Raw genomic sequence first — 13,334 nt, forward strand, 5'->3', positions numbered from 1 at the left:
TTGGATAGTCACTGTAACACCAGTTTCCATGACAGCATAGCCACTAGGCCCCTCTGTTATTGCTAGTATGGGTCCTTCTGTACCTCCTCTGTACCACTGAGGAAACTGTTTCAGCTGTGTTTCTGTAGTCTAATGTTCTTGTTCAATCTCCCATCTTTATAAAGTCTCACTATCTGGTTTCTTACTTATTCAGGCAATTCATTACCATCTGAACAGAAAAAAATTGAGAAAGTTTAAGTGTTCACAGCTTATTTTAAAACTCTGAACATGGAAGTCGCATCAACTGGAGATTGCATGTATAATCATTTTTGTTGCAGTGGTCTCAGATTACCTACTTAAGTTAGGCTGAGGTTGTACTTTGGTAATCATAAATTCAGTGTAGTCTATTTAACATCTTTTCAACTATCCCTACAATGAAATACCATATAAATCTATTCAACAATAAGGCTATTTTTGTATGATACAATTTTTACTTGTTCAACATTTAGTGATTTTGCACGAAAGAGAACTCAGTTTGTTCTCTACTGTATCCACAGAAGATTCTGAAAATGTGTAACTCCACTGGTCTCTCTCTCTCTCTCTCTCTCTCTCTCCCTCTCTCTATTTGACTGTCTACAGAACAATCTGCAAACTTACGCCATGATGCCGGAGAGGTGGAATATTTCAGCTGACAAGTAGGCCATGTAGCTGTACACAAAGACAAACAGTGGCTCGATGACACGCGTATGGGAAGTGAAGCGCGAGGTGAAGGCAGCCAGGATTCCATAGATAGCTCCTACTAGAACACCACCCAGAGCAACTACAAGGAAGGAGATGACTCCCAAGATGCCGTCCAACAATGTCACTGTGCCAACACCTGCATACTCCTCAAAAAGGTGGTACAGCACCTACAACAGGGAGGAATAGTAGAAAGGGGAGATAAAAAAGCGCGGGTTAATCAACATGACCAGATCACATCAGAATATAAAAAGAAGGATGCTGATTATGATATACGGCAAAGTGTTTACGACAACTTCTAAAAATGTATAAGGAAAATGCTAGTGCATAACATATACACTGTGCATCTATATTGACTGACTGCATTCAAGAGAGTTCATATGAAGGCTACTAAAAGTAGATCTGGCCTATGGAATAGTTTCACATTGTGCAAAGAAACAGAGTGAATGCCATAGCAGATCACATATCCATAACCAAAGCTCACATCATCAAGAATTCTGAACAGATACAGTTCACATTTTGTATTTGCAACATCAAACACAACATATAGCACGATGTGTAAGTCTTCTGTACTGCTTTTTTATTTATTTGTGTCAAATTGGCAAAAAGAGACTTTAAGTTGTGCACCAAGCACTTGCAAAGTATCCCAAATGGTGTTTACCAACTCCAGTAATCCCAAGTAGGTCAATCTACAAAATAATTTCCAAGCTCTTCTTGGATCATGAGCTTCCTCTTTGCCAATGGTGGGATAGCATCATCCAACCTTTATAAATGTGGAGTGGTGCCAGACTAGTAGCTGAACATATGACCTGTCGACGATGGCCCTGGAGAATGAGCAGGAAGAGTATAGAGGGGATATACTGAGGAGGCTATATGGAAATATTTAGCACAATGTTCACAAATACAAGTGTTGTGCTAGCTGATCACAAAACCCAAGTCCTTAAAACGAAAGTTGGGGCCTCTGAACAACACAAGCACTGTCAGTAACTTGACACTGTAAATGGTGCTGCATTGGAAAAGGCCAGCTAACAGCTGGTATGCTGTCAGCTGAGAATGATTGTGTGCTGAGAGGCTAGACAGCACATTATGGAACAAAATTTAATTCCACAATCTGATCTCATGATGAACACTCAGCTTTAAGCTTTACCACAGACTGCTATGTGAAACACCACAATTTTAATTAGTGCCAGGGAAAGGATTCTGGGTGGACGAGTAATATACAACTTTTAATTGTTTCTTGATGATGCTCTGTTTGGGGAAGAGCTCATACAATAACACGGTATGATATGGTATCATATGTCTGCCTTTTATCTACCAGGCTGACTTTTCTAGCAAGCCAATGAAACAATGAAAGCATTTTTTCATAAGAAAATGGCAACATGAAAGTCTCTACTTCACTACATTGCGTCTTCTTTCAGTTCCGGTAACTCACCACAGTTACAGCATCATTGAGCAGCGATTCGCCAAACACCAGGATGTGCAGCAGCTCATTGATGTGGATCTCCTCAAACACAGCAAGCACAGCAACGGGATCCACAGCAGAGATGATGGAGCCGAACAGCAAGCAAGGCAAAAGTTCTATTTGGTTGAGGCTTGATGGGTTGGCTGGCTGAATCTGAGTAACGCCATACAGCACGCCCCCGATGAAAAAGGCGTTCCACAAAGTCCCCACAACAGCAAACATCAGGATTGTGCCCAGGTTCTCCATGAATGGGCGGATGGGCAGGAAGTAGCCAGCATCCAGGATGATGGGGGGCAGCAGGCAGAGGAAGAACAATCTAGAGTCCAGCACTGGCGGGACCTCCTCTCCAGCTAGTTTGATGAGGCCTCCCACCAGCAGGCCCACCACAATCAACAGGCAGCTCTCTGGCACGATGCTGGACAGGCGAGGAATCAGATGGAACCCTGGAGAATGAATGAAAACAAGACAAGTCGCAATGACATGTAGCGAAACAAGACAGAGGGAGGGAATTAAATTAATTGTGTCAGTGTGTCTGCCTGATTGGTGCCTGTGCTTCAGCACCATATCTACGCATTAAAATCAAAATAACAAATTACAATAGCAATCCCCTGTGACATTCTACACCTGTAGCATGCAACTCCTCAGACAACTAATTCTAACTTGTGCTTTAGACATTGCAGCTACTTGAAAACGCAGAGCTTCCAGGAAAACAGAATGGCTACTGCACCAACACAGCATGTAAATTGCAGTATAAAAGTCTGTTTTCTACACTGATAAGGTTTGCAGGAAATTGAAAGAGAAACACGTCTGATTTTTGCATAGGCTGTCCAGACATGTTAGAGCTTGCTTGTACTCATTTGCTTTTTTCAACTACTGCTGATATTCTCTTATCTTGAAGCTGAAAGTTGGATTTAGATTATGAAAAGTGTACAGTTGGCAGTGTAGTTGCTGATGCCAACACCATGACCTTGTGAATTCGTGAAGGGAAAAAAATTAAAATAATATGCAAAGCATCATTGCCAACAGATCTCAAATGACAGAGCAGCAAGACCAGGTTACAATTTAAACACATTTATCACGACCTTCCGTTCAGGAGATGAGAAAATAAGAAAGTGGTAGCAGTGAAGTGAAAAAAAAGAATCTTTCAACTTTCATCTTGCTTATGGGCGAATCCAATCTTCCAGGAGTTTCACATAACTGCGATAACTCATCTGCCATTGCTTGAGGCTGCATTGTTGACAGCACAGTTCTGTAGTACACTGTCAACAACTGTTTATGCTGATGCCTTTATGAGCAGGCAGATTTGACAACTGCCTGACCAGTGACCATGTTTTACTGTAAAAGCATGTCTTTTTGACTAACAGCTAGCTCAAGCATAGTAACTGAGTTTCACACAAAATCCTAAATACAGACTATGCACGCACAGTGAGGTGACAGGACAACTGCAGCCTCTGAAAAATAGTAAACAAGAGGGAGATGAAGACTTCAAAAGGACAGCAGCCTGCATCTCATAGTGTGAAGTGTTTTCCCAGCTATATTTACACTACCCTACTGCAGCACACGACATGCCACTTTGTAGGTGGTGCTTTGCCAAATGACAACATGGTGGATTAACACTGGCACACAAGACATGCACAGAAATATGAACCAAGGGTACATGCTCACATGCTGGCGAAACAATCTTGTGAGGGTTGATAATATGGCATCGCGTATCATTGAATAGATATAATCAGCGTGACCAGGGGAACAGTAAGTGGCATCACAGAAAACAATGCCATTTGAATAACACTGAATTTGACACATTTTGCAAGTTCATGGCGTTTTGTGCAATCACAATCCCTGATGATAGATGCTCCCACATGGAAAATGACACCTTCATATTTCACACCCCAAAAAGATTCTGCAATCATCTGGATGACACAATATGAACTATACTTTGCTGTGTTTGTCTATATAAGGGACCAAATAAGATGTGTTGACTGACTCATGTCAACAAGTTGTTTTTCATGTCCACCATAACTTATAGCTGTTTTATGGAAGCATGTGGTTCGCCCAAGCCTATAATTTTAGATTCAAATGGCAATGTGTATATACACAGTGAATTTTAACCTATGGTGCTGTAATATTCTTACACAAACAAATCCACATGTTAAACTATCAATATGCACCTAAGCTACAAGATTCAAGAGCTTTGGGACAAGAACGAATGGTGCAGTGACAACAGCTCCATCTGGTACAGTAACTGCAGGGCGTGTTCTCCTTCCTGAGAAACGAGGGGAGGGACGGACAATTAAACAGCTCAGGCCTGCTCAGATTTGCTTACATTTACACAATGTGGACAGTGGAGCAGCTAATTAATGCTCACTCATTAGCACATCCCACTTTGTTATGCAATTTTCTGGCCTTGCACACATTCTGCCTGTACATGAGCTTACCAATGCAAGCAAACAGATCATTTACATTACATGGATTTATTTGTATTCACAGTGTGTAAAAGTCCTGCACCAGAAATTCTATTCAGGCATACAAACATCTGTGGTGGTGGCGTTTAAAGCTTTGGTAACTCGAAGACAACACTGTTAGTATTTCGGAACACAAGTTTAACAAGTGCATGTTTGTGGGTTACACAGCTGCATGCAGCTGGAGGTTTGGGGCTCTGAATAAAGACACAAAGAGAGGCTTTTTTTCTTTCATTGGTCTACAGGGACCTTACTTCCCCAAAATGAGATGTCAGAGCCCAAGTGCTCCCCTTCTTTCAAAGAACTTCATTAGAAAACAAGCTCCACCCTCTACTCCCAAGAGGCTCAGCAGTCAGGTGGGTTAACAAAGATATTCTGTCATAAGTGCTTGATGACAATAAACAAATCTCTTATGTGACTTCCCTTTACAACAAGTCTGGTGAGCAGGATGTACATTCTGTAGCTATCTCTGAGACTATTGAAAGGACAAAATCCCTTCAGAAGACCGCATCAATCTGGTCACTGGAGGCTTCCAAATGAAAGGTAAATTAGCACCATAAATTAGCACCTCAATGGTCACAACATCACAAATCCCACAGACATTGTTATTTAATTAGAAAGCCATGTCTAAATGTGTTAGAGTTATCAACACTACAGAGACCACTGTTGCTTGAAAAACTGCCAGCTAAATGGTTCTCGGCTGTACAGACTAGACTACAGTGAAAGGTCTTCCTTAGAAACTATGCCCATGATAGTGTTTGACATAAAAATTCTGATAGGAACTATGGAAATTCATATCTGTTTGCTATTCCAAAAGAATGCAGAATTTATATGCTACAAAATCTAGCATTTTCTTTATTAGAAAGCAGGTTTGTTCAACCTATGATAAGGTAAAAGATGGCAACAAGGTGTTATAAGAATGACAGAATCTCAATCTGCTAAAAAATATTTTAGCAGACCTTGAGGGACTTGTGCTCTACTTTTCTGAGGAATCCATTTGCATATCTATGACTTCACTTGTATACTCAGGAAAAATAAACATCCTCTGTTTCGCCCACTAGTACTGAAATAAAGTACAAGACAGAAACTTACAATACTATCTAAGCCTTACTGTGTAGTTTATCGTATTAATCAAATTATAACAGCCTACAGCATTTCTATGGAAAATTACAGAGACCACAAAACTAATTTAAATAACGTGCTTATTTTTTGCAATACCCACAGGGAGAACTTCGAGTTGGACAAGATTTCAAAAAGTCAATAATGTCGACACACCTACAAGTGGCTTCTGGTGCTTTCCACTGGACAATTCTACCAGGCTGTAGAGCAGTTTGTCTAAAGGGAAATCTGGTCACATGCACTTTTTCAAATTTTTTCTAAGAAGAAAAAAGTATGAATCAATGCAGATGGGTAGCATGGGAAACCAAGCAGGGGTATTATTAGAGGGCAGCAGTCCCATGATCCCTTGTTTAAAGTGTTTTTCTGCATGACATTAAATAATGAACCTGAGTCAGGGTGCTTTGGGTTCACAGCTCTGACTCCCTGAATCATAACCCATGAATAAGCCATGGTGAACTTCCATTTAGATAATGAAAAGAATAAATAACAGATGATAAATAAAGCTAAAAGACATATGAATCAGAATGTCAACAAATTAGGTGAAGTTCTCTTAGGGTTAGAGTTAAATGCAGAGCTGGGTTCAGGGATTAATTCCATATTATCACTTACTTTCTTTCTATATCATACCAATGCCTCTCATTTACACAGAATGTGATCGGAATCTTAAATAGGTCACAGCACGAGATCTAACCTTATTAAGAGGCAGTTAATGAAAATGTTATTGAAAACAATTAATGGGACAAATGTCAATTTTGTGTGTCTCTGAGCAGATGTTAAATTCAGTAATACACATGAATGTGGGCTATTTCTCAAGGAAAGATAAAACCTCAGCAAAACACTTCTAAATCATTTCAACTTCTAAGCTTTGCAAAGTCATTACACGAAACCTGTGATAAAATGTTGGGCAGTGCAGTCCTCGAGGAAAAGGCAAACAGGTCAAGACTGGATTGTATAAATGCTTTACTGCTGGTGCCTCAAGCCTCGGCACTCTCAATTCTGGATCCAAGAAGGAAACTCGGAATGACCCATTATCATTCATGGATGACCAAGAGGGGCAAGAAAACAGTTGCATGTGCTAAATAACTAAAAGTGGACAAAAAGACAGCATCAATACCGACCCTTCTACATGTAAAAACTCTCGATACATCCTGGACTTTGGGCAAAATACTCATTGGAGGAAGCCTGAAGTATCCAACCAAGGCTAAGTGGTGATGGTTGGCACATTCCTAAAGCTGTCTTGTATGACTCCATTTATGACATTCAGCGCTCATCGAGTGAAGAGCCTTATCACAGGAGATAAGATAGTGAAAAGGAGGGAAGCAAACTTCAAAGAACTACTCATGACACACAACTGCAGCATTGTCAAGACATGCCAATAAAAGAGATACATCTTAAGTGCTCTCTTGTGAACAATGAATGAAAAAGTGTAAAGTATTTAACTGATGTAAAGACTTTTATGCTGCATTCTAAAACTAGAAGATCGGGCAGTTTGTCTTGTCTGAATGAAAGTAGCTGCTGTGTCCTTGTCCCAGTCCCTCCTGAGAGCCTTTATGCAGCAAGGTTATTGAAAATCAGCAAAACGTAACAGCTCTTTCACTTGTGCATGTGTACCCAGAGTCAGCACAGCCTGGGACTTGCTACACATTATCATTTCCAAAGCCAAGACCTGTGCCCTGTTGCCAGGTGATTAATTGTGAACCACTGGCAACCAAATCAGCTAGATTAAGCAAGCACAAAGCAGAGAAAACATTTAAACAGTCTCTTTGTTAAAGGTGGTGGCTGATGATCCATTAATTTGATTTTCTCTCCTTGAAATCGTGATGTTAAACTGGCCGGCTGGGTTTCCAAGACTTTGGTGTTCACAAAAAGTTCAAGGAGCACATTTATTTTAGAGTGATGTAGGCCTTGTTCCTGACAACAGTGCTTTGTAAAAGATAAGCTGGAGTGAGTCACTGTTTGATTGTTTGATGCAGACCATTGTGCTCCTCCAGTTGCTTGTGCAAGACCAGTATCGGCTTAAATTATTCAAAGTGGTCTTGTGCTGGTATAATTCACTATGATCCCTGGAGTCATATCACAAAACCACTGCTGGATAATGCTTGATTCCTGAGCTATGGCAATGGCTGGGGTGTTAACATGCCAACACATCTGTTTGATCCTTACTGTAATCCACAAAGATATATTCTCCTGTAACTACTGAGTGGAGTACAATCCAGTGACAGCATCAAATGGCGTTGAAGCAATATTATACTCGTAATCCCTCGTGATGTATTAAATGGGGAGATGCCAAACAAATGGCTGAAGATTTCACTATAGAAGACTGACAACTGTGCTACCAGAGTGACAAACCAATCAATATTAGTCACTGTTTTTAAAGGCTGTTTGCATGAGTGTCTTTGACATCGACTTGATGTAAGGTAATCTTCCTAAAAGTAAGGCAAAAACAATTATCCTTAAGGTTAGAAGCATATGAATGTTTCTTTCTGTTAAGAAGACTTCAAATATTCTGGGTCAAGTCTTAACTTAAATAACAGGATAAAGATAAGCGGACGACAATTTGAGTCAAGCATTGCCAAGGGTGTGGTGGCTAACGATGTACTGATAATATTTCCCACACAGGCAATATAGATAAGGACAATATTAAGGTCACATTTCTTAAGGGCTTGCCAAATCCTTCACAACAAATACATGAATTAAACTTATTCATCAAGAACCACATCTTGCCGAAGAATGACCAGACGCTCTTTCACTGTAAATTCACTATATGCCAATTCTTGTTTGATTCTGGTCTTAAAAAAATAAAAATACAGTACCTTCAGAAGTAGGACAAGGCACAGCTATTGTTCTAGCATGAATACATGCATAAATCCAGAAACACAGATAACGTCTCTCATTATCAGCACCACCAACAGTTATCATCAACTGTTTACTGTAGATAAAGCTTTTAAGGTATGGGCAGGTCTCTTGGGGAACCATTTATGCAGGAAACAAATTAACTTAAACAATCTTAGAATTACAGAAATAGTTGCAATCAAGACACAATGCTTTTAGAAATTTCAACCTCAGTGCAATATATTAAATTTGTTGCTACTGAGAGAACCAGATTTGATCCTAAAAAATTTACCAAATGACCCAAAACTTTGCTCTACCTCAGTTGTAAGAAACAGAAATATGGAAGCAAAAGGGTAGGTAAAATGCAAGCTGTTAAAATATCTCTTACAAAGTTAAAGGAGGGCTTGTCTGTATGTAGATAAAGCCAGGCAAAAACAATGTTGAACACAAACATTTTGTGACTGCTGAAGCACACATTGCAGGCATTGTCGCGGGATATGTGCTAGTTCTCGTGGCACAACAATGACAACAGACAAATTTATCAATGTATGTTTTCAAAACTCTGCACTCCCTAACCTCTAGCCCCTCCATGAATACCCTGGATTCAGGAACAGATGAGTACTGTCTTCCGTATTTCCCTGGATCTCTGCTATCTAAATGTGATTAGACCAGTTCAACAGTTCTGTTGATGCACCAAACTTTCCCTTGGCATTTTATTGGCAATTCTGACTCACAATAAAAATCCAGTTGTTTATATTCATGGCTTAACAATCACTGTGTATAAAATATGCTACAATATCTGTGATGATACTGTTGTATTGTTTTATGAAAGCAATCAAAAGCTATTATTGTTAAGCAGGTCCATGTCACAGAACCACAGTTTTAACAAAACTAAAACAAGACATTCTTCAAGTCAGTTTCCTCTATTTAGCTGATGCTCACTCCCTTTTCTTGACTCCTACACAGAAGTGATGAGGCTCAGGTTGCAGCCCGACTCCTACTACAGCAAAAACTATACTCAGATAACAGCAACTGTGCATGTAATTGTGTGTGGCCTTCACGGAGTGTCACACTTGAGTAAAGCACACCTTCTCTTCAAATTGTTTGCGAAGTTGTGAATTATAGATGGAAGGTGAGACTAAGTGAACTTGTCAGACATGTTACAAGGACTTTTGCCTGAAGGAGGGAAACGCAGGAATCAAGCGGCTTCACTGGTAATTATCATGCGGTGTGTCCTACTCGTGTGTTTCTAGTGAATGTTATCAGACCTAATCTCACCAAAAGTAGATCCTGAAGGTCACTTCCTGGTAGAGGTTTAATGAAGCTATGAACTACTATAAGGATTACATCCTGCTACAGTCTGCAGGTGAAGTATTGTTTTTATAGTGCCTTGCTACGATAGGTTACATATTACATTCACAAAATGAATGCAAGGTCATTTCAGTTGCAATTTGTTAGCATTTTCTCTTCCTAATTACAACTAAACACATATTTTCAAGCACATGCTTCCTTCTAAGACACAGGTAAAGTCAACAAATGAGATCTACAAAGTGCACTTCCAGCCAAGTGGTGTTGTTTAGTCATATAATGATAAAGACTTGTTATTGTTTTAGCGTAATACCTCATCTGTAGCGCAATTAGAGCCAAAACTGAGAACGTCTCATAAATATGAAGACTTTAATCCTATAAAAATCACTAGAGTAGGATCATAGTGAAATGACATCCTCTGGTATTGATATATACGAAAAGCTTCTGCTCTGGGTGTAATCAATTCAAGAAAAGCACTTGTGTGAAAAATAAGGGGAGAGGAGCACCATGCTCAGGCAGGGCTGCTTAAGGGATGGATGGACTGTGGATATGCTTTTAGTTAGGCTTGTTAGAAATAAAGTCGATGTACATGAATCAGAGACATGACCAAGGCAGAGCGGTGTAGCAGCCACATTGAATTACCCGCAGCCCATTTTCAGCAGTCCTGGGATAATCGGAGGCTTAAGGTCACCACTGTCTGCTGTTGCTGTCTACCACTCTCATTTCTCTCTGCCTCCCTTCTGCCTCCTATACTTTCATCATTCCTTCAACTCACTCTCTCTCCCTTTTCACTCAATGTCCTTGAGCTGCGTCCGACAATTAAGCCACCCGAGCCAGGTGGTCCCTCTCTGGTTGTCCTCTCCCCTGAGACACTGGGCTTCCCGCCCAGACCATGAGGCAATATCTGCCCTGGCTACATGCTGCAGCTCATTCAGGTCCCTGATGTCACAGGCAAGTGACAAGCTGTTGGCTTTTAGATAAAGATAGCTGGGGTCAATGCAGTGTTCTGTGGAAAGCACAGGATGACAAGGAATTGATGAATAAGGGAAAAGACAGGATACTATATAAAATAAAGAAGGAGAGGGGAGGAGCAAAAAAGGGTAAGGAAACAAGCAACAGAAGAAAGTATAGAGCTGAACAGAAGTCTTTCTGTGTGCATTACTGTTGGGGACACAAGATCTTGGACTGGATCGCCTCACATTAGCTTGCTGCTTTTAAAACATCCTTCGTGACAACGTTGTACAGCTTTGCCTCACAACAGTACAGCAGCAGGTCGCCCCTGTGTTGAAAACTTGCCAAGCAGTTGCTTTCCAACATGCACACTGCTGCATTAAGCTGCTTAGTCATCACTGAAGCAGGGAGTAAATAGAGCTCTAAAAGATCCTCTCCACGTGAAATTGACAGACCTGATGAGTAATCTGGCTGACCAGCAATACAGATTCACCCTGTCGCTGACTGAACTGTGCTTTTCTGGTCAAACTTGTTATGTCAGCATGCCAAAGCAATCTTTAATTGGTGTGCTGAATACAAGCAAGGTGCCAATTGATTTATCCATCCTGCTGGTGTTATCTGTTTATCTGGTAAACTGTAGTTTAACCCTGTGTTCTCTGGTAAATCTGATTCCAGGAGAAGTCTGACAAATCAGACTCTGCATGTATTTGTTTTGAGATAAGGCAATCGTGCATCTGTACTAACTTTCCTGAAACAACTTGCTCAACAAGCATTTCCTGAAAAGGCTACAGGCAGCTTTAACACAACATACGTAACATCCACATGATACTCACCTAATTTCATTAGCGATGCAAGGAGCACCCATAATGAAATTTCAAATGGGATCTGTACGCGGTCGTACTCGAGTGCCAGCACAGGAAAAGGCTTCTTAGTGGAGTTATGTCCTTCGTGTGCCGCTTTGTGGTCGTCCAAATTTGCCTGGTGGCTAATATCTGGAGAGCTGGCAGCTCCTAGAGGCAGTACGGAGCCCTCCAGAAACACCAGAACCATCAATAGGAGCAGCCCCCGCTCCGGTAAACTTTTCCCGAAGCCGGCTGGGCTGTGTGACCCCGTCCTCAAAGGCATGTTGTAGAAAAGGCGGTGTGATTTGAAAAAGAAATAGGTTGGCACAAGTTCGTTTTGAAACAGAGCAAGTACAAGGAAGTATAGTTGCTTACAACTTTGCAACGTTACGTGAGTTAACCAACTCTGAGCGACTTCACCGGTCGGTTCGGCTAGCTTAACCCGAACCCAACGGTCACTCTGCTGAAGTTAGCTAGCTTGGCTCCGACGCTGTTCCCCGTAGCCAGGTAAACAGTCACACCGACGCAGGGCCGTTGGTGGCAGAAAGCAGGAAACGCCAAGATGCTGGAGACTTTCTTTTTCTTTATTTTCCTTCAGAACAGTGTAGATACTAGAGCTGTAAAAAGCGCAACCTGGCTGTTCTTTCACAAGTTTCTCTGTCAGTGCCTATCAACGTCCTCGTCCGTGAAAGATGTCGTTGTTGATGCTGGAGGCGAAGCGACACACAGCGGCATCCCCTCCGCGGCTCTTCTTCCCCTCCGACTCCCCGAGAAACTCGTCCGTGAGGCGGCGGCGCTCAGATACTGACCTTGAAGAGAAGCCACGGAGCTGCCACTTTGCATTTTGCCGTGTGCCCTGTGTAATTTTCAACTTTCTGATATTAACGTCCGTGGATGCGGCATCTCCACCGTGTGCCCAGGAGGACGAGACCTTGGTCGAGTGCGAGGGGGGTGAGGCTGAGCTCACACAGAGGGAGGATGAAGGAGGACTTGGGGTGCTGCCACCGCCCAGGCTTCAGGGGCTTGTTGCGGGCTGTCAGAGCCAAGTGGCGACTCGTCTCGTCTGCAGTGTTGTTATAGCTTCGTGCAACCTTCAAAACGCACACCCTTTCGCGGAGGTTTCGTGGATGGGAGGAGGAGGAGGAGTGGAGTGGAAAAGGAGGGGGGTTGTCCGACTGTAGTGACACCTATAGGAATGGAGGCTTAAGGTGTCTCATGGGTGGAAGAAAAAAATATCATCCTCATCATTCTTCTCCACAAATCTGCTGCTAAATGTGGTGTGTTGATTCAGTGTTAATGAATGACAGTAATTCAATACTGTTGTGGTCTCATATTGCTGCTTCAGAGAGGTTGGAGTTAACTACAGGCCATAGTCCAGAAATTCATTCATTCTCCAGATGGATCTTTGATTCTCTGATCACATAGATATAACCATAGTGGGCCTGCCGTAATCTAAATTATTCTCAAGAACACTAACTCATTCAGTACCTGAATACTGATTAAGCCTGATGTGATGTAGCATTATGAGCGCTGATCAGAGGTGCCTATACCTGCAGAAATTGATTTTAGCTGGAAAAGAAGGCTGGCTATGAAAATCCTTTAAGGGTATCACGTTTTTCTAAGGAGTCAGTGGTCTGTGTCAGC

The 13,334-nt window shown here is 41.6% G+C and overlaps 1 protein-coding gene across 2 annotated transcripts in view; it reads right to left on the bottom strand.

Annotated features, from left to right (window-relative positions):
• slc9a1a (solute carrier family 9 member A1a) overlaps positions 1-12,844 on the bottom strand; it is a 30,301-nt gene extending 17,457 nt beyond the window's left edge. For both annotated transcript variants that reach the window (XM_022197957.2, XM_022197158.2), the window contains exons 1-3: positions 11,682-12,844; positions 2,150-2,622; positions 637-887 (exon numbers count right to left, since the gene is read on the bottom strand). In XM_022197957.2, the coding sequence (XP_022053649.2) occupies positions 637-887; positions 2,150-2,622; positions 11,682-11,973 (1,016 nt within the window). In that variant the 5' untranslated portion in view covers positions 11,974-12,844. The remainder of the gene's footprint in view (positions 1-636; positions 888-2,149; positions 2,623-11,681) is intronic.
• Between the last annotated feature and the right edge of the window lie 490 nt (positions 12,845-13,334).

The sequence above is a fragment of the Acanthochromis polyacanthus genome, chromosome 12 (assembly GCF_021347895.1).
Source record: "Acanthochromis polyacanthus isolate Apoly-LR-REF ecotype Palm Island chromosome 12, KAUST_Apoly_ChrSc, whole genome shotgun sequence".
NCBI lineage: Eukaryota > Metazoa > Chordata > Actinopteri > Pomacentridae > Acanthochromis > Acanthochromis polyacanthus.